The 21,029-nt window shown below is 39.8% G+C and overlaps 1 protein-coding gene across 4 annotated transcripts in view; it reads left to right on the top strand.

Annotated features, from left to right (window-relative positions):
* Window positions 1-21,029, top strand: part of CEP192 (centrosomal protein 192) — a 162,700-nt gene that overhangs the window by 119,098 nt on the left and 22,573 nt on the right. For all 4 annotated transcript variants that reach the window (XR_012901559.1, XM_075921011.1, XM_075921013.1 and 1 more), the window contains exons 35-41: window positions 4,788-4,929; window positions 10,539-10,711; window positions 11,106-11,229; window positions 13,337-13,442; window positions 17,958-18,159; window positions 19,789-19,868; window positions 20,510-20,605. Coding sequence is in view for 3 of the 4 variants with exons in the window: in XM_075921011.1 (XP_075777126.1) it covers window positions 4,788-4,929; window positions 10,539-10,711; window positions 11,106-11,229; window positions 13,337-13,442; window positions 17,958-18,159; window positions 19,789-19,868; window positions 20,510-20,605 (923 nt within the window). In the remaining variant the exon portion in view is untranslated. The remainder of the gene's footprint in view (window positions 1-4,787; window positions 4,930-10,538; window positions 10,712-11,105; window positions 11,230-13,336; window positions 13,443-17,957; window positions 18,160-19,788; window positions 19,869-20,509; window positions 20,606-21,029) is intronic.

Raw genomic sequence — 21,029 nt, forward strand, 5'->3', positions numbered from 1 at the left:
AAAAAGCGTGCTTCTGCTTCTCAGGATGTTGTTGGTTGTTTTTTTTTTTTTTTTTTTTTTTTTAATGGATGAACCTCCCCCCACCCAACCCCAATATATCATCTGAACAAAAAAAGGTCAAATTGAATGCCAAAAATATATTTAGTTGCACTTATTTAAGCACTAAAACTGTTAAAATCACAAAAATTCTGTTGCTTAAAGACAGAAGGTAACTTAAAGACGGATTCTTTCCACATGTATTCTTTTCTTTATCACCAACAGAATTTGGTCCAGTAAAAATGTGTCTACGCTGCATCCATAGCTTGAAATAAGCTATGCAATATGAGCTACACAAACTGCGTAGCTTATTTCGAGTCAATTTTGAAATAGCTTATTTTGAAATTTGGTGCTGTCTACACAGCACTTATTTGAAAAAAAATCACTATTCTAAAACCTCCTTTACTCCTTGTGAAATGAGGTTTACAAGGACGTCAAAATAGCGAGCCCATTATATTTCGTAATAACAGGCTCAAAAGACATGAAATAGCTATTTCAGGAGACATGAAATAGCGCTGCAGTGTAGAGGTAACCTATGAGACCTTATCTTACTCATCTTGTTCAACATGGCAAAAATAATGTAATATTTGTGAAGCATTTGTGATTTTTACATACCATATTAAAATTCATGAGAAAATATATATTTAGTACAGGGGTTCAGTAGTGTGCATCATGGGTGGTTAGTGAAAGCACAGCTTGGGGAGGAAAGACTCTAGCCCTGCTCCTTACCCACCCCCTGGAGGCGGGACAGTGTGCTAAGTGTGTGCTTACTCCTTCTAACCATGGGAGGGGAGGGAGGGAGAGCGGGTGTATGCTCATCGCCACTTCCCCAGACCCCGTGAAAGGAGTGGCCTGGCCTGGCCAAGCCCAGCCAACACTCTTCAGCACTTGGGGGAGGGAATAGGCTGGGCTGTGTGGTACAACATGCCTTGCTCCTCCCTGTCTGTGCTCTGCACAGCCTGGTGCCAGTGCAGTCCAACCTCTCCAGCCCCAGAGCACTGGGGGAGAGGATAGCACAGCACATGGCTGGGCCTGGCCTCCCCAGTCCTGGAGCACCAGAGGGCAGGTGCTGGGGCAGCAACCTTCCCATGCCTTACATACCCAACACCCATGATGTACAGAAAATAAAGCCTGTTGCTTACACATTCAGTGAGGAGAATATTCTGAAGTAAATTCTGAATAACTAGTCACTCAGTAACTATAGTTCATTCTGCGCACTGAATAGTTCATTCTGCGCACTGAATGAAGCAGCGGTCCTTTTGCTAAAATAGTGTGTAATTAAATCACTAGAAACAGTGTCACAATGTGCCTGTACAATAGGGACAAACTAAAGTTGCATAGACATCCTTAGTCATAGCATTTTCTAACTTTTTGGTGCTCTATTAGTTCTCTATGTAATTGTTATGAGAGTTATGTTAACTTCTGACTTCTTAAACTGGTCTCCAAGGTATAGTACGTTTTTCAAAAAACACATGGAGGCTGTGGTTGTTGACAGTTACCACTGCTCTACAGCCAAAATGCTTCTGAAATAAATGTAGTCAAACTTTACTAATTCTGGATCACTGAGAACGAAAATGATGCTTAAAATTGTTGATTGGCTCTAGTTTTCAAGATATGCTATTGGGTCAGTATATATGACCCTTGACTTGCGAATAGCAGAGGATAAGTGAGTTATAAAGGGAAGGGATCTCAATTTAAACCAGAAATGACTAAAATACATCTTTGGATCTATGAATAAATCTGACTGGGTTTGGACAGTACTTGCTTTTTAGGCAAAACAATGAATGCTGCAATCTGAAGCTGGCATTGCGTCATACATGATATGAATTGCACCATGTTATTCTTAGAAGTCATGGATGATGCAATCATAACGAAGCTTGCATCACTGCTGAATAAATTGCCCTATGTCAGCTCTAGAAATCATACAGTGTCGTGCTCTCTTATTTGTCAGTGTTTGATTTTGCAAAGGGACACATTTCTGTTTAGCCAAAGTGAGCAGAGATGCCTCGTACTTGTGTGAACAGTGCAGATAACTTCTGCTATGTTTGTGGTGAAGTGACCTTTGCATCACAAAAGCGCAGTATAACCACTATGGTTAAGAAAGCCTATCACCTTTATTTTGGCTGCAAAATTGGAGATCAGGACAAGAGGTGGGCCCCACACACATGCTGCAACACTTGTGCAACAAATCTTCGCCAGTGGTTGGACAGGAAAAGGAAATCTATGCCTTTTGCAGTGCCAATGATTTGGAGAGAGCCAACAGATCATACCAGCAATTGTTACTTCTGCATGGTGCCTCAAGTTGGGAAAGATGTGTCAAAGAAGAAAAAGTGGACTGTGCATTATCCAAACATTCCATCAGCTATACGCCCAGTACCCCACGGAGAAGGACTGCCGGTTCCTGATGCACGAGAATCATTCTCACTTGAGTCAGACGACGAAGAGGATGAAACTTCTGGTCCTGAACCATCAATGTCACAGGACCCACATTTTCTCCCATCCTCCTCCTCTGAACCACACCTCATAACACAAGGTGAACTGAATGACCTTGTCAGGGATTTGGAACTACCCAAGAGTAAGGCAGAGCTGTTGGGCTCCAGACTAATGCAGTGGAATCTCCTGGCAGGTGATGTTAGGGTTTCCATGTTCCGTGACTGTCAAAAGGATCTTGTCCCATTCCTCTTCATGGAAGATGATCTGGTAGCCTGCAACAACATTGATGGTGTGATGGCAGCCCTCAACATCGTTCACGATCCAGATGAGTGGAGACTGTTCATTGATTCATCGAAGATGAGTCTTAAAGCTGTTTTGCTGCATAATGGCAATGTTTTGCCATTAATTCCAGTTGGTCATGCAGTCCATATGAAGAAAACCTATGACAACATGAAACAACTTTTGAGGGTCTGCAGACTGGATACACAAAGTACAGCTGTTTTCTCTGCAAATGGGATAGTCGTGCAAGAGATTCCCACAACATCAAGATAGATTGGCCACTCCGACAGTCATTGGAGCCTGGGAGGAAAAGTGTTCAGCATCCACCACTTGTTGAATCAAGGAAGATTTTGTTACCACCCTTACACATCAAGCTGGGTCTGATGAAGAACTTTGTCAAGGCCATGGACAAAACACAAGCAGCTTTCAAGTACCTCCGTGGAAAATTTCCAAGGTTAAATGAAGCTAAGATAAAGGAAGGTGTCTTTGTTGGTCCTCAGATTCGTGAACTTCTTCGAGATGATGCACTGCGTGGCAAGGAAAAGACGGCATGGAAAGCCTTTCAGTTAGTGGCAATAAATTTTCTCGGAAACAACAAGGCAGACAACTACAGGTTGTTGGTGGAAAACCTCCTCAAGGCATACAAAAGCCTTGGTTGCAACATGTCACTAAAGATACATTTTTTGCACACTCATCTAGATTTTTTTCCACCGAACTGCGGAGCAGTGAGCGACGAGCACGGCGAGCGATTTCAACAGGACATTGCAACAATGGAGAAATGCTATCAGGGCAAATGGAGCCCATCAATGCTTGCAGACTATTGCCGGACAGTGACAAGAGATGCTCCATTTAATGAATAAAAGAGACAAGCCAAGAAGCGCCGAGTAGACACTGAATAGGACTAAACTATGTACATAATAGTTTTTTGCCTTTTGTTTCATAATAAATTTTATTTATATAACCCTTTTGCTGATTTTTAAAGTGTTACATAAACAGGACAGGTGAAATATTATCATGTAAAGCAACCATAAACACATGAAAAGACCTAGGTTTACAATTTATGATTAAAACTCAATACACAATATAGACGTAAAATGTAAAAACTTAAATATCTTGGAAACAGTAGCCAATCAGTTGTTTTAATTGTCATATTTGAATTCAGCACATCAAAATACATAATAAATAGCACATTTTATCTCTGAAGCAGACGACTTCTAAAAAATTGTAGACGAGTGTTATCTAGCCTATCAAGAATTTCATTTAAATGGTGTTCTCGGCTCTCTTAAGCATAGCTTGTCTGCCCATAAGCATTCATGAATTTCCAGGCCTTCTAATACAACGCAAAAACGAGTTCTCTGGAACCTTAAAGACTAACAGATTTATTTGGATATAAGGTCATAAGCTTTCATGGGCAAAAATCCACTTCATCAGATTTATCTGACAAAGTAAGTTCCTACCCGCTCCTTACCTGCATGAAAGCTTACTTCCAAATAAAACCCTTCCTTGTTAGGGTGCCACGGATTCCTCAGAAACAGCTTAGTAAAAATCTCCACACTCAAGTGCATGGCAAGCAGGTATAGCCATGAGTGGAATACTGATAAAGACCACAAATATCAAAGGACTCCAGTTTCAAGTTACCTCTATTTCATACATCCTTTTACTTCCCAAAAGTATTTAATAGTGTCTGGTAGCCTACAATCTGCATTGTACCATTTGCGTAAAAATACAGAATAAACTTAAATATACTTAATGCAACCTTTTCAGTCTGAATAGTCAGCAACACTAACATTGCTATATGGTGAGGCTCTCATTGGGTCCTATTTTCATGTCTGTAAGTTGGCAGCCAACCAAGATGTTAGTTCTGAAAACTAGTCAATTTAAGTTCAGTAGCAGAAACTCTGTTAGGTTGCACAATCCATTTATTAGTTTATTTTGGGTCTCTGTTCTGAAACTTATAGCCTATCAATTCACAATTGTAATGCATTATGTTGGAATTTGTAAGTTTTTTCCTTTTAATCCTTGAAAATATCTTTTCTTAGCATATGACTTACCACAAAGGACAAATGATGTTGAGCTATTTTATCGAAATATGCGTAAAATTATCCTTTCTGTGGTTGGAGATGCCAGTTGTAAGAGGGATTGTCTTCAGCTGTCTCAAGGACATAGCTTGGAATCAGACAGGTAAAGTGAACATTAGATTCACTATAAAAATCGCTATAATTCACTGTTCTTTGGTAGGAGGACTTCATTTTACTTTTCACATTAGAATCCTGTTAGGGCATGTTAGAAATATTGGTGTATGGGACAGTGAGAGAAACGAGATTGCAAAATTAAGCTGTCTTTTCTTTATTTCCAGTCCCTCGTTTTTCATGGATTAAGAAGGGTTTTGGCAGTACTCTGAAAATGTTTTTTTCTTAGTTGAATGTTTCATTGGCTCTTGTATTTGCATTTTGACAGACATTCCGATAAAACTGTTAACTAAAATTCTAAATTAATAAAAAGCTGATGATGCAACTTATGGATATTTCTTCTGCTTCGTTCAGTCATCTTGAAAACAGCATTTTGTTTCAAAATAAATTATGCCCCTCATCTGAGGTATTAAGACAAGTTTGGAGTTAGGGGGAGCAAGCTAGCTGAAATTTTATTCTCCTCACAGAGGTATCAAGCTTTATTCAGGGAACTGATGAGCTGTTACACTGACACATCCATCATGCAAAGCCCTCAAAGATTGTGAAAACCACGTTGCTTCCCTAAAGAAATAAGATCCATCCAGCAGTCAACTTTCTCCCAAAAAGATAGTGTTCATGTGTTTTCATTTCTCTGCTTCCTGACCTGGAAGCATAAAATGCTACCTTGTACTTGAGTTCTTAGCTATTGATTCCACCCTCTGAACTTAATAGAGAAGAAAGGGGGAAATCCAGTGAGTTTAGGTATATTCTGCTTCTGAGAGAAGCCAACTTTAGAGCGCCTTTTCCAGGAAATGCTACCCAGGAATCTCAGTCCAAATGACAGACCCCAGGAAGACTGCATTATCACTAGGATAAACACTATTTCTTTACTTTAAGAAACTTGGTTCTTTATTGACCAAGACTGATCTCATTGGGAAAAATCTTCACGCTTCTTCTGCTAGTCCGTTTGTCTTTTCCCCTTAGTATCATGAAGACTCCTATCATAATGGACACTGGAATGGACTACTGCATATAGAGCCTCCATTTCTCCACAGGCCAATTCCTTTAGTCTAATATAAGTCTGAAGCAGATTCTCCCCACATGTATGATAAGCCACCTTCTACTGAAGTGCTGTGGCTTTATCTGCAAGGATTCCAGGTATATTGCTTCATCTTTCTCAGGGCACATCTAGACTACCCTCGGCTTCTTAAAGAAGATATGCAAATTTGTGCTGAATTTGCGTATCTTCTAATCCCTTTTTCAGAAGAGGTTTATCGGGGGTGGGGAGGAAAGCAGTCTAGATGGGGCTTTTTGTGCAACCCCTTCCCTTTTTCGAAAGAACCTTTATTCCTCCAAAAATGAGATTTACAGAGTTCTTGCGAAAAGGGGGGGTTTGCACAAAAAACCCATCTAGGCTGCTACTGCTTTTTTTAAACCTCTTCCAAAAAAGGGATCAGAAGAACATATGCTAATTTGCATATCTTTCGGAAGCTGAGGGTAGTCTAGACATGCCCCCAGACTTCTCAGATCCTTACTTTAACAATCCTATATCCACAATTAAGCTGCAGAATTACTAATTTTTTTTCTGGGCAAAAGTAATTATTCTTTTGTCATTGAATGATGAAATAGAAGTTTATCACCCTTTTGTGGGGGTGGGAGCAGATTGTGCACTTGACAGTAACTTTAGCATATGGGTATGAACTACGTAGGGTTTGAATTCTGCATCCCTCAGAATTGCTGAGGTGGTCCCTGTCCCATTTACTGCTAATTCCTCTGTCAGATCAGGGCAGACTTGATACCTTTTAGATCCTCCTGCTCCTTACCTTCTTCTGTGTAGAGTCCTGTACAGCACTAAGAATTTCAATCTTTCAAGTGCACATAAGTAACGATGACTAGGTTGTCTGCCATCTTTTTTTCTTTAAGGGTAACATACTGAAGCCCAAGCCTTGTTCTTGGACAATAGTAGTTGTCCTATGCTTTGAAATGTAACAGCAGGGTGGCTGTGGCCTGGGATCCAAGGAGTCCTCCTTTCCCAAGCCTTATTACTTGTTTCCCGAGTGAAAATATCTATTTTGAGTGTTTCCTAAGTGTATTTCATTGTTAATGTGCATGTTCTGCCTAAGACTGGAAAACTTCTAATAGTGATGTTGTCTTTGTCCATGGCTGCGAACTCTCATCTTCTGATTTGAGCATTTAAGTGGTGCATACTGACTTCTTCTCTGATTCCATTCTACCACTGCATAAGGGTGAGTGGGAACTCTCCATTGTCCACAGAGCTGATCCTATAACTTTTAACCTGTAAACATTGCTAAAGAAATGTTACTACTTGTCTTATATAGTAGTTCTAGTTAGTTTTGTTGATTATTGGGGACCCCTTCCACACTAGGACTACCTCAACCTACACAGGATTTACATTATGCCATATAAGCTATAGGGCCACCTAGCAATCTATCCAGTTTTGGTCCACTTCAGGTGCCCTTCCTCCCACCCCCATTTCCATGTTGCTCTTCCCATCTGTCTTGGAGGTACTGGTCAGCTGCTCCCCAGAGCCTCTTACTTGCTGCACAAAGCAGAGGTGGAAGGAAGCTAATGTCAGTGTATTCGCATCCTTTCCCTCCCCAGCCCACATATCCATTTCTGCAAAGTGGTGGTTGGGGTGGGCAGAGCAGGGAGATATTACAGGGTTCAGGAGCAGGATGTGGGACAGAGCTTGCTAAAGACTGCTGCTGTCTGAATACTTCTGACTAGTGATTGCTGAACTACTTAAAGGCACTGTGAGATGGGGTGAGGTATGTCTTTCTCACTTTTGTATCTAGTCTGTGCTGTTACATTTAAATTTAATTCTTTGAATAGTGCATTCCAAAATGCCTAATCTGTCCTGGCTGGAGTTCTTATCCCTATGGTAACTTTTAAAAACCCATTATATCTAAGGCTTTTTTTTTAATGACATTCATGCATAGTACCTTGATATTGGAGCACATTACAGAATTCATTCTGAACATGGATGGAAAAAATTAGGGAACATCATGTGCTCACTCTGAAGACTATGGTCTTTCCTTTAGCTCCCTTCGAATGCATCTGGCCTTCCCTCTTTGCAGTTGACAGCTACTCTGTTTCTACCCACACTGTAAGTGTCTAGTTAAAACCTTCCCTTCAGTAAATAAACCTGCTCCGACATGGGCTTTGATTTTTGTCTTCTCGGCATTAACCAGGCTGTTGTTTGAACCTTTAGTGACATGCTTGATCTCCCATCTGTTTCTAAAGATCACCTTTTTGGTAGAAAAGTTAGTGAATTGGGTGCCCTTGTGGATAAACAGTCATATGCTATTTTCTATACAGACAAATTTATGTTAGTATTACTCTCTGAAATTCACACCCAAAGCCCTCTTCACTTTTTTCATCTAGACCAGACTATATGACAACACGGATCTACAAGGCTGATACTATGCTTCCAGCTTTGGAACAGTCCCTTAAAGGAATCCTTATGATGCAACACATCTCCCAATGGATCTTCTTTCAGTGTATGTCATGTGGCCCTACTGCCTCCTGTGACTTAAGTGCTAAGGCTTCAACTCCGGCTTCATGCCATGAGCTCTGATCAGCGAGCGTAACTAACTGACACATTCCTGGTAGAGAGAGAGATATTCTTCAGGGCTAACACGCCACAGCCAGTATTTGCGGTGACACCCCAACCAGCATTTTCAAAACAGAGTAGCATATACTAGTCCAGAAGACTTAAGGATTTTCACAGCTGGGTTCAGCATAGGGAAATGAAGGTTAAATCATAGTCCATTCTGATCTGCTCAGAGCAGTTTACCAGCAAATCTGTAGAGAACTTCACTTTCAGAATCTCATGCTCACTTACTCTCTGACTTCTTTCCTTAGCCAGTTCCCAAGTGAGAGAGGTCCTGGTCTCTTCTAGAAGTCCATACTTATTCCCTCCACCTCACACCTCTGTTCTTTTTTTTTTTTCTTTTTTTTTTCCTTTCAAGCTGGGGTCTTTACTCATCTTTCCTGCTGAACATTTCAATCCATGAGTCATAAGAACTTGCATTGTCTCCCTGGACACCTTGTTGATCTGGATTGGTTTCTGCCAGGTTTCAGGCTATGTCCCCACTAGTACTTTTGTCAGTATAACTTATGTTGCTTAAGGGTGTAAAAAACCCCACAAGCTCTGAATGACGTAAGTTACGCCAACAGAGTGGACAGTGCTATGTTGACAGTCTCCCACTACCACCATTTAGTGGTGGTTTAATTGTGTTGACAGGAGAGTGCACTCCCATCAGTATAGATCAACTAAACAGTACATTTCATAGTGGCACAACTGCCTTGGTAATCCTTTTTGTCCTACTGGATGTCAGTGCACGGTATAGAGGGAATCAGCAATATATTCTGGATTCATAATAATATTACTGAAAATTCCCACTTCATTTATGCCTACCTCTCTTCCCCTCCTCCCCCAATTGAAACTACATGTCACTAATGAGGAGAAGAAACTCCACTTCCTGGATACCAACCTTTGGAAGTTTATCTTCAGAGAAGATCACCTGAATTATTTGATTTAATTCGTGGAATGAAGGAAAGGGCCAGCCATCTCCTAAAGGATTAACAAGTGTTTTTCAGGCTGTATCCTGTTCTGTTACCAGTTTCCCAGAAAGGTGTGAAGGCGCACACCCTAGCAACAATCCAGACAGCTTTGGTAACATTACTTCATCAAGTGCTGCTAATTGACATCCGCAAGGCAGCGATGTGGAGTTCTAACATACCTTCACAAGACATTATATAGTAGCAAAAGTCTGGGCAACAAATGTTTCATTTGGATTGGTGATCCTTCATTCCACAAGTCCTTACACCATCTTCCTCACTGAGTCAAGCAAACTGTCTCAGATTTCAAAGAGGATTTTATTAACATCATAACAAGGGGCAGATGACAATCAAATCCAAAATGGATGGGTGGTTTTAAATTTGCATCCAAAATCAAGCTAAGCTAATCAACTGCATACGTCATTGTTGCACCTTTTTGTAATAGGCATATGAATGTTCTAGGACCAAATGGTAGAAATGTTTCTTTTTATAAATATGTATAGTGTTCACCCCATTACTTCCTCACATCTTCATCTAGCAATGCCAGCTAAATAAGATACAGCAAAGAGAAATTACCTGCAAGTATCATTTGTTTGTAGTTGTCCTCTTTTATCTATCTCCTATCTTCCCTTAAAATGTTGCTTGGAGTTGTGACCTCATTATTCAATACTTTTCTCCGGAAATGTCAAACTGGGGGTGTGGAAATTAATCAGTTGAAAAATATAGTTGTTTCTGGTAGGAAGAACAATTATGCTGTCAACAACTGCTGTTGCTGGATGTCAGGAGACTACTAAGAAATTTAGAATTATCAACAAGTAATTTTTCCTTTCTCAAAGAATATCATTTACTGCTTTTCAAATTTTATGTAAACTAAACTACCCACTGTCATGTCAATTATATATAGCTTACTGAATTTCAATAGTTTCCGCGCTAAACTAGTCCTCAAAAGAAAAACAGTGTTATCCTGGTTAACTAACTTTGTATAAAGAAATGATTGTGGTCTTCAGTAAAAGCTTTTTCTTCATGATTTCATTTCAGGCTTGGAAGCTCTGAGACACATACCAACACAACTTTGGATGTTCTTCCAGTTAAAGGACCTCAGCGTTTCCCATTATCTTTAAATACTGATGACCCTGTTCAGAATAAGTTTATTTCTCAAGAGACATGGACCATTCAGCCTGAACATTTAATTTTGACATCTCCTTCTATTAGTGAGTATTTCTTTAAGTTTGAGTAAGTAATAAGAGGTCTAACTACTGAATGTTCCTAACCTACCATAGTATTTAAGTTCAGCTTTGGTTATAACTTTCCTATTTAATTTTCTTACCAAATAGTTTGAGCTGTGGTTTTGGTTTGTCAATTGAAGTTGCTTTCAGAATACCTTTAGGTGCCAGTATATGTCCTGAAAATGAGAGTTTACGATTCATTTCTAAAATACACTTAATTGCCAGCAAGGATAACCATTCAGTACAAAACATGAAGAAGGGATGTTAAATAGCGAACAGCTTCCTACTTAATGAATGGAGCTATCAGTTTTTGATCTGCAGTAATTTATTCATGTAAAATGTTATAGCTGAACTGAAACTTTTGTATATTGTACAATAGGTGGAACAACTCAAACTGGACATATACAAATTATGAGTAATTGTAATAGATCATTGAAATTTGAACTCTCTTGGCCAGCTCATTGTCTTACAATAACACCTCAACATGGAGTTATTGAGCCAGAGTAAGTCTGTCTTATTTTCTTCTACTATAAAAGGTTAGTGGACTTTGCAGATGCTAGCTTACTTTCTTGCTGTTCACATATCTTTGAATCTGGCACAAGTTTTATCTTTCTTGAATATACACACTTCATAAGTCCTAATATATTCGATCTTATGCTATTACTTTTGGTGTTTGAACAATTAATTGTAAAGAAATTAAAATTGGGTAAGTTATCTACAACCCATTGAAATCGGTTGTACCATTTCTCACTAAGCACATACCACAGTAGTTATGCCAGTATAACTCCATATGTGAATATATGTCTGGAATAATGTTTTATTTCCAGTATAACTTCATGGAGTAATTATGCTAGAGTAAAGTCACTTATTCCAGAAAACTATCCACATAGTAACTTAAACCAGCATAGACATATTGGTATATTATATTGCTATAGTTCTGCTGGTCAAGTTTCCATTGTAGAAAGCCTTTCATGAAGGACCTTATCACTGGGTAGGACGGGGAAAGAGGAGTGCCTGCTTATTGAGGCCATTCTGGACCCAGATAAAACCATTTGGCAGACCCAGCACCAATGGCATCTACCTAGAAGCAAGTGGGAAAAAACATTGTTACCTGCTCCTCTTCAGGGACTGTTCCTATGAAAATTACTAAAGCAAGAGCTAGATGATCTCCAGATATAGATACTTAGGTACTGATTCTCTAGTGCGAAGGGTTCTGCTCTTATTTCCTGACATCCAACAGGAAGGGAGATTTGAGACCCATAATAGACCTCAGCCTCAGAACACTCAAATTGGTGAGTGCTCAAAAATTCAATATGGTTACTCTAGGAATAATCATGCCAGCATTAGAACAGGAAGACTGGTTTTCATCCATCAACCTTCGGGGCACCTACTTTTATATCTCAGTCCTGAAATAATTTCTCAGATTCAGTCTGAGACAAGACCACTGCCAGTATTTCCCTTTTGTTTGTCATCAGTACCAAGAACATTTTCAAGATTCTCCTAGCACGTATATGCTTGTTTACAGATCTGAACTTACAGATCAGTGACTCTAAATCAACCCTCATTCAACTGCAACACCTGGAATTCATAGGGGCTGATCTCAACTTGTTACAGGTCAAAGCTCTCCTGTCTCAACACAGATTCCTCTCCCTGGCCACACTGAGACCGTTCAAAGTAGCCTGGAAATATTAGTGAGATAGTGCTAGTTCTTGGAACATATGGCAGGAAGCACTACAGTAATACTATATGCCAGGCTTCACATGCGACACGCTTTTTAAAAAGACTAAAGAGGGACAGATTATACTCATGCTCCATTAAAAATGGAGCTCTCAAAATTCCCCATGAGCCAGCTGAGTCACCTTTCAGTCTTGTACCCCAAACCTCATTGTGACAACAAGGAAGCTATATTAGATACACTTTATGTAAGAAGAACCCATGTCTTTTACCTGGATAGATGAAAGCTTTTCAGAAGACTCCTAATCTTTTTATCTTTGTTGCTGAGCCCTTAAATCAGACTATCACTATGGTCTCTGACAGACATATTCTGTGTTGAGGCTGATTAGACTTCAAGGCATCCTACTGGCCCAGAATAGGGATTAGTAGGAATTTTCAGTGTAACTGGAGTGCCTTTATTTTCATGAAAATCACTGGCAACTGCAATGGTTTTAAGGGTCCTTAAATACTCCTTTCCGGTGTCATTTTGCCCAAATGGTAAAAACTATAGACCACAAGTCCGTAAGTCCCATTTTCAACAAGCACAGCTATCTTTTCTAGGGATTCTGAAATATATAGCCTTCTCTAAGGCATATGAGGACAAGTTTTCCAATGATTGGCACTTAAATGTAAGTGTAGTATGCACATTTGCAATTGCTATCAAAGTTTTGAAACCTATGGGGACCTTAAACTGCAGTAATACATGGGATATCAATTTAGTACTAGGAATTATGTTTACCCACTGCATTAAAATCTAGAGCTTTAAAGTAGTATATATATTAGCTTACTTAGATGCAGTATTCAACAATTTTGAGTTTGAGTTATTGTGTGTAGAGAGAATTAACAGTTTTTCAAATGGATGCTATAGTTTTTACTGCTTTTCAATGCTTTGTTTAGGAACAGTATCGTAATTCTTGTGAGTCCTAATCCGTCACTTGCCACAAAACCTTCAGTATTTCCTTGGAGTGGTCTAATTTACATACATTGTGACAACGGACAAAAGGTAAAAGTGGTTTTCTTAGAGAGATTCCATAAAGTCTTAAGATTGTTGCTTACCATATTGCTACAAGTCAGTTTAATTTGGGCACACTGATTAATTACTTTACCATTCCATTAAACTTACCTTGCCTATGAAAGTCTGTTCTATAAACCTGTGAAGATATTAAAAATCTAGGGGATAAAACTGTTATTGAAATATAAAGACAACTTACTGTCACTTAATAAAGAATATTTCATTTCATTTAATAAATTAAAGTTCTCCTTTTAGGATTGAAAGGGTCTTGATTGGGTTGTCAGTCTCTGAAGAATCATGAGGAGAATCCTTAAAATGGCTGAGTTGTTTAAAATTCTCACACTTGTTAAGCACATTTTCTGCGTTTAGTTTCTCAGAAGATATGAGAGAGTTCTTCATATTTTACTGTAGTAGGTTGTTGCTAGACAAGGGTGGTGAGCATTTGCTTGTTGGGCCTGATTGGCATCTGCAGAACAATCAATATTAATCAAAATTCAGTCTAGGTCTGTGGCAAGAAGTCTACAAACACTAGTCTTTTCCCTTTTTCCTCTGTCTTCCTGCTTCTAGCCAAACAAGATTTTTTTTTTTCTGGCAACTATTTTGAATTACGGAATTTAAATGCAGAAATGTCACAGATGGAACAAAGTTTCTTCTGTTAAGAAATCCTATGTAATTGAATTGTATGATAGAAATGGGAACCAGTACCTCAGAACTTACTACAATCTCACTACCTGATGTATGTGGCCTTTTATTATGTATTTGTCCAAAGAGGCAAGGTAAAGTTAGGAAGATTAACTGATGCAGTGTTGTCTCCTTAAAATCTGCAGACGCACGGCTTGAGTGTCTTAGTATTTCTACAAGCTGCTGGGGAGCTTTGTCAGCTTTCACTGCTGTCTTTCAGATCTCAGTGTTCAGCTGTAAAACTTGAAAAAAATCAGTTTAATTTCATCATGCTGCATCATGGGAAAGCAAGAAATAACAGAATCAGCCACTGAAATTGTTGAAGAAGGAGACTCAAAATGACGGTTATGAAAGAGTAGTAGCAGAAATGTCCTCTTGCAGCAGCAAGTAGGCTCTAGGGAGGAAAACAGAAAAATGTTTTCCCTTCCAGCTACAAGATGGCTAGATAAGCAGAGCTTCAAATACTTTCCCTGTTAACTGGAGGCTGATTGGAATTGTAGCAGCTGGAAGTGGATTTTGGTGTTAGCCTCGTGCTTTGGGCACTGCCATTCAGTGATCCCATTTTCATAGCTCTCTGCAGGTAATAAACTTAGTCCTCCTGTGTCTATTAAAATTTCCAAATCTGTGTATTGGGTACATGGCTGAGGATGGTCAATAAAAAAAGGGAAGAGTGGTGAGATAAGAGAGACAAATAAAATTTAGAGATGTTTTGGGAAGAAGAGAGAGGTTGAGAATTAAGGAAGACGACCAAGTGAGGAAATGGGTACTGTAGAAATCAGCTCATCAATTACAGAAAAACCTAGAGTGACGATTGGAAAGAGAAAACCGAATCAATGGATGTTACATATAGAATTTGGTCAAATTGGTCAACTAATTTTAACTAAATTTGTTAATATATTTAACACTGTTGTATGGTATTTGGCTTGTCAAACATGATTAAGCACATGAATAATAGACTACTGCTTGTGCTATTCAAATACAGTTAGACTCCCACATCAATACATCTATTCTATCCTTAAGCTTTCTTAAAGTTCCATTGGCCACAATTTCAGCATTTCGTCTTAAAATCTGTAGTAAAGCTTGGTTCACTAATCCTGTAATGGCCACATCACTTAGGTCTAGATAAATTATTCCCTCTGGTTTGTGACCCAGTGCCCATTTGAGACTTCAAATTTAGTATTGTCCATTCTTATGAATCCCCCCCTTTCAAACCTTTAGCATATTTTTTTTGATTCTGTATCTCTTTGAAGTAGACTGCCTGGTGGTCATCACACCTCAGCCAGGAGAGGAGGAGAGTTGCAGGCACTTGACAGAGATCCCCAGTACACTGTTTTTATCTGGGCAAAGTCCAGCTTAGATCTGATACAAAATTTCTGTAAAGGTGGCTTCAGATTTCCACCTTAATTTCTATATTTACCTGTCTCCCCCTCTCGCCAAACTACAGCTTACCAGTGAGAAGAAAAGCTGCACTTTCTGGATGTACATTGAGCTTTTGTTATATTACCTGGACCGAACAAACTTTTAGGTGTCTATACTCAGTTGTTTGTTTTCCTATGCAGAACAAATGAAGGGACACCCAATTATGATTCTGACTTTCAACTGGTAATCCATTTTGCATCTCTTCTGCTTCAGTGGGCAGGATGCTACTTGAAAAATTGATGGCACACACAACCAGGCAATATGTAGTCTTTCTAGCATTAATGGGACATGTCTCTATTGTGGATATTTGGAGATATTGTCTTCTATCCACATGTTCATTAGTCACTATATGCTTAGCACTGCCTCAAGAGGCAACACCAAAGTGAAAAAAGCAATCTTGAAGTTTTTCCAGTGAGTCTGAGATTGAATACATTTGATAAGAGCTTCATAATCATCTACAATACAGGCAGTCCCCAGGTTACGTACAAGATAGGGACTATAGGTTTGTTCTTAAGTTGAATTTGTATGTAAGTCGGAACTGGCTCCAGATTCAGCCCCTGCTGAAACTGATCAGCGGCTGACTACAGGAAGCCCTAGGCAGAGTTGCTCTGCCCCCAGCTTCCTGGAATCAGCCGCTGATCAGTTTCAACAGCGGCTGAACCTGGACTCCTGGGACAGAACAGCTAGGGCACTGCCGGGTAGGTCCCCCCAGGACCAACCCGGCAGCACCCCAGCTGCTCTACCCCAGGCATCCCGCAACAAAAGCCTGGTCTGCTGGGGGGGGGGGGCGCACTAGCTGCACCCCCTCTCCCCCCAGCAGACCAGGGAGACCCGAGCAAAGCCGCGGAGGCCCTGCCGCCTGTGCGGCTTTGCTCCTGTCTCCCTGCAGTGCTGGGGGGGGGGGGGGAGTCCCCTCCAGCACAGCAGGGAGACCCGAGCAAAGCCGCACAGGCGGCGGGACCCCGCTGCCCGTGCGGCTTTGCTCCTTTGCCCCGGAGCAAAGCCGCACAGGTGGCGAGGTCCCCCGCCTCTGCAGCTTTGCTCCTGTCTCCCTGCTGTGCACAGAGCTACTTTGCCAAGGGCTTCCCTGCTGTGCTGGGGAATCCCTCCCCCCCCCCCCCAGCACACGAGGGAGACCCGGAGCAGCTTTTCTCGCCCCAGAGGACGCGGTGGCAGGACCGCTGCGCTCTGGGCGGTCCCGCCGCCCGCGAGCTCCGGGGCGAGAAAAGCCCCGTTCGTAAGTGCAGATCCGACATAAGTCGGATCCGCGTAAGTCAGGTACTGCCTGTATAAAGTAGACTTCCGATAATCTGGAACCTATGGGACCTAGGTGGTACCGGATTATCAGATATGCCGGACTATCAGGAGGTACTATAAGATGGTTTTATATATATATATATATATATATATACTGTATACATTATATACTGTATATAAAGTGTTCTTAACCCTTTTTATTGTACATACTGTATATAGTATACTGTAATGTTTTAGTTTTTTTTAAGCCTTTTTTTTACCCTTTTTGTGACTCATTTTTTGCTGAATCTTGCTCACTGGGCTCTTGCCATTCTGATGCCGGACTATCAGGAGGGCTGGACTATTGGATGCCGGACTATTGGAGTTTTACTGTAATGGACATAACCAAAGTGCTCAAAGAAAAGTTCACTCACCTTCTAATAAACTGTTGAAGATTTGTTGCGTATGTCCATTACATGACTCTCCTCCTTCCCCTACACATTAGTCTACTTTTGGTTTTTGGTGCTAAGAAACTGAAGGGAGGGGTATGATAATGCCATCATTTATATTCTCAACATGGAGCAGAAGGAGACAAAGGAAGACAGGGCCACCCGCACAGATACCAGTAGGCAATATTTTCTGACAAATGAGATGTATGTACATCTGGGCTATGTCTACACTGCCCAGTCTTGTGCAAGAACATATGCAAAAGAGGTGCAGAGATGAATATAGCTGTGCCTCATTTGCATAATTAGTGAGCTGCCATTTTTGCACAAGGGGCTTTTGGGCAAGAGCTGTTCTGCCTGAAAATAAGTGGCAGAGAGGCTCTTGCGCAAGAGGGTTTTTTGCGCAAGAAGGAGCTGTGTAGACTGCTCCTTCTTACACAAAAGCCCCTTGCATAAAAATGGCAGTTCATTAAGTATGCAAATGAGGTGGTGATGTTCTTGCGCAAGACTGGGCAGTGTAGACATAGCCTTGAAGTGTTATGCACGTGTGACCTAAATCTCTAAGAGCAAAAGGTCAGAGAAGGTAAGTAACCTTTTTTTCTGTTAAAGCCATTGATACATTAAAGCCATTTAAGATGTAGTTTTGGGGCAAAGGGCATGAGCAGAGCCTGTTGGGATGTGTGTGGCTTAACATTGTTCATGTTTTTTCAAATTTGTTCTAAAGTTCATTAAAGTTCAGATTCGACAAAATGTTGCCCAGGATGTATCTTCAACCACATCAATGTCTAAAAAGCTTGATGTCTTCACACCACCATCTGCATCTATCACTCATATGATAAAGCCATTTACAAAGCTACCTTCATCAAAAGTGGAAATAAAGAACAAAACTATTATTTTTCCTGAAACAGGATCTGGTGAAAGCTCAGGTAATCAGTTACTCACAAAATTACCAGGTCCACTAGTGTCAAATGTTCAGCTTTGTTTGTTACGTTGCAAGAATGGAAAGAAGGTCTTGTCTACACTGCCTTGGGTTGTCAACCTAACTTATGCAACTTCAGCTACTAGAGTAACATAGCGGAAGTTGACAATATAATTGGGTCTGCTTACTGCAGTAAGTCAACAGCTGACTTTTGCCATTAACTTCACTTATTCTTCTTGCTCTAGTGGAGTACCAGGCACGATAAACTGACCCCTGCTGATTGCTGCCCTTCGACCCAGCCTGTAGGGAAGCCATCTGTTTCAACTAATGGATCAGGAGTTAGTGCTGCATTGTCTTCATAGTTTACTGAATTAGTATGCCCCAAGACTTTTCTAGGCTTACTTGATCAATTCATTTTTTGCTATTATATTAATTTAAGGGAAAGCTGTTGTGTTTGAGCCCTGAGATGGATGTTGGTTTTCCATTCCTTCCCCTTTTAATGTCTGCCTAGTTTAATATAAGCAGCTCAATTGCTACCTCAAACAGATATGATTTCGGATGTATTGTTATGAGTACTGGCTTGATTTGCCTGGGAAAGATTCATGATATTTCAAGGCATTAAATGTGTTCCAAGATATAACTTGGACCCATCATCTCCTAAGAAAACCATCACGTAATGGTTTGTGTCTTCCTTCCGGCAGAGTTAATATGGTGGAACATGACATTGAGTTTTTGCCTTATTTGGAATTAGGGTTGTGTTGGAGTCTTTGCTATAGGTTTCACTTAATTGGCTTCAGAGTGAAGCTTCAGCAACCACTATTTGCAGTGAGCATCAAAGATTCAACAGCTAAAATGCCAGTGCTGGACACTTTGATTTAATTTTTCCCACAGTCAGAACTTAGAGGAAGAGTCAATAGATATCCAGGAGAAAATTGTTGTGTCAGACCTGCCAAAGATGTAGAAACAAGTTTGTAGTATTTACTGCCAGCTATGGTGGTGTCATACTTCAGACAGTCAAATTCCATTATTTGGGAAGAGGTTAGGAGTGCCTCTCTACTTGTGGGTTGGGGGAGGGGATCAGCTTATTCAGTAATATGTGGAGATGTCTGCCTAGATCTCAGTGCACTGAGTTTGGATTGTCTACATCTTGGAGAGCTGGTAGCCTAGCTGCCAAATGATCCCTTGAGCTACCTAGCTTCAGCCAAGATTCAAAGACCTTATTCATCTGACGAGCTGTATGTTTGAGTTGTGTCTTACCCATGATTCATACTCTCTAAAGATGAAAAAGTTCATCAATTTACCATGAGAAGGTAGCTTGTACCATTCAGATTTAATTGGAAAATGCAGAGGATTTCAAGGACAAATTTTAGTTTGAGACTTTGGGTCTTGCCGTTGTGTCCATATGATCCTTTATTAGGTGATGAAGAATAATAGGTTTAAATCCTAAAATACAATTTGATGTTCAACCTCTCAGAATTTTGTAATTGATTTGCTGATAAAATACATAAAGTGGCATCGAGCAAAGTATGTTACTTAGCACTCTGAGAGGTGAAGGTTGTTTGAGTTGTTAATAATGCAAATATTTATTCTTCATCACTCTTGTTTCATGTTTATTCATCTGAGGTTTTTCTTTTAGAAAACTACCTAGAGATTGAAAATCCTGGGAATGAAGATGTGAAGTGGCACTTGTCATCTTTTGCACCACCATATGTCAAGGTGAGTTAAATTTTGTATTGGAAATAGTGTGTTATATAAATTGTCAATGGGCGTTTTTAAAGAGATACTTACTAGTCCCTTCAGATAACATTTCTCCTAGCTTAAAAATCTTCCTTTTAGGAAATGTTTTACTTACAGTAATATTTATACATGGTAAGTAGGTGACTTATTCATTGCTGTTCTACTTTAGCTCAGGGGTCCCCAAGCTGTGTGATTAGTAAACAAGAAGTTGTCCATGGTGCATTACTAGATTTGTTGAGAGCTGGATGATATGAAGTTGACTCATAGTCTCCTGCAGCTAAATTGCATTAAAAAAATCAAACATTACTTTTCTAATGTTTTCCATAGTCAGTTGTTGTGCATGTGAGAACATTTGATTGCTAGTGAATGACGAACAAGCTCATACAATCAGGAACTGTTGAGAACGTGGTCCATGAGGCAATCTTTGATCCAGACTATGAAAATGCTTGGGAACCCCTACTTATACTCTTTTTTTTCTGTTAGTCATTCAGTCACAATAGTATATTCTAATATTATACAGTTTTTCCATTAGATTATGAACTGGGTGAATGCTGTTAAAAAAAACTTTTTCTAAAGCTGATTATATTTGATTTATCAAAACTTAATTACCTCATTTGTAGGGTTTAGATGAAAGTGGAAATGTTTACAGGGTAACCTACACAGCTTTCAGATGTTCCCGAGTTTCTGGTACACTTGAAGCTCATGGAAAAGAAAAAGTAAGTGTGTTTTGTGTGTGGTTTTTTTAGTATTACAAATTAACACACAGCATTTATCTGCTTTAACTGTACTATAATTTAAATAAAACATAAGAACTCCAGGAAATACAACCTTGTTGCATCTGGTCTTCAGAGTTGGAAATAGTTTAAAATGCATCTAAATATCTGTTTAAATGGTGTTAAAACACTGGCCATCCAAAACAAAATCAGAATGGTTATTCGCATCCATTCATCAATCTGTTTCTTCATGTAAACTCAATTAACAATATTGGAAAAATACATACATTTATATTTTGTATCTATGAAGCCTCTTTCTGAGGAGATCAACTTATTTTTTAAACACCTTTTGAAGATCAAACCCATATAAGGAACCACTGAATATTTGTGTTTTCCTCTTTGAAGTCTGATTTTGAAGGGTTTTTTG

Source organism: Pelodiscus sinensis, chromosome 2, assembly GCF_049634645.1.
Source record: "Pelodiscus sinensis isolate JC-2024 chromosome 2, ASM4963464v1, whole genome shotgun sequence".
Taxonomy (NCBI): Eukaryota; Metazoa; Chordata; order Testudines; family Trionychidae; genus Pelodiscus; species Pelodiscus sinensis.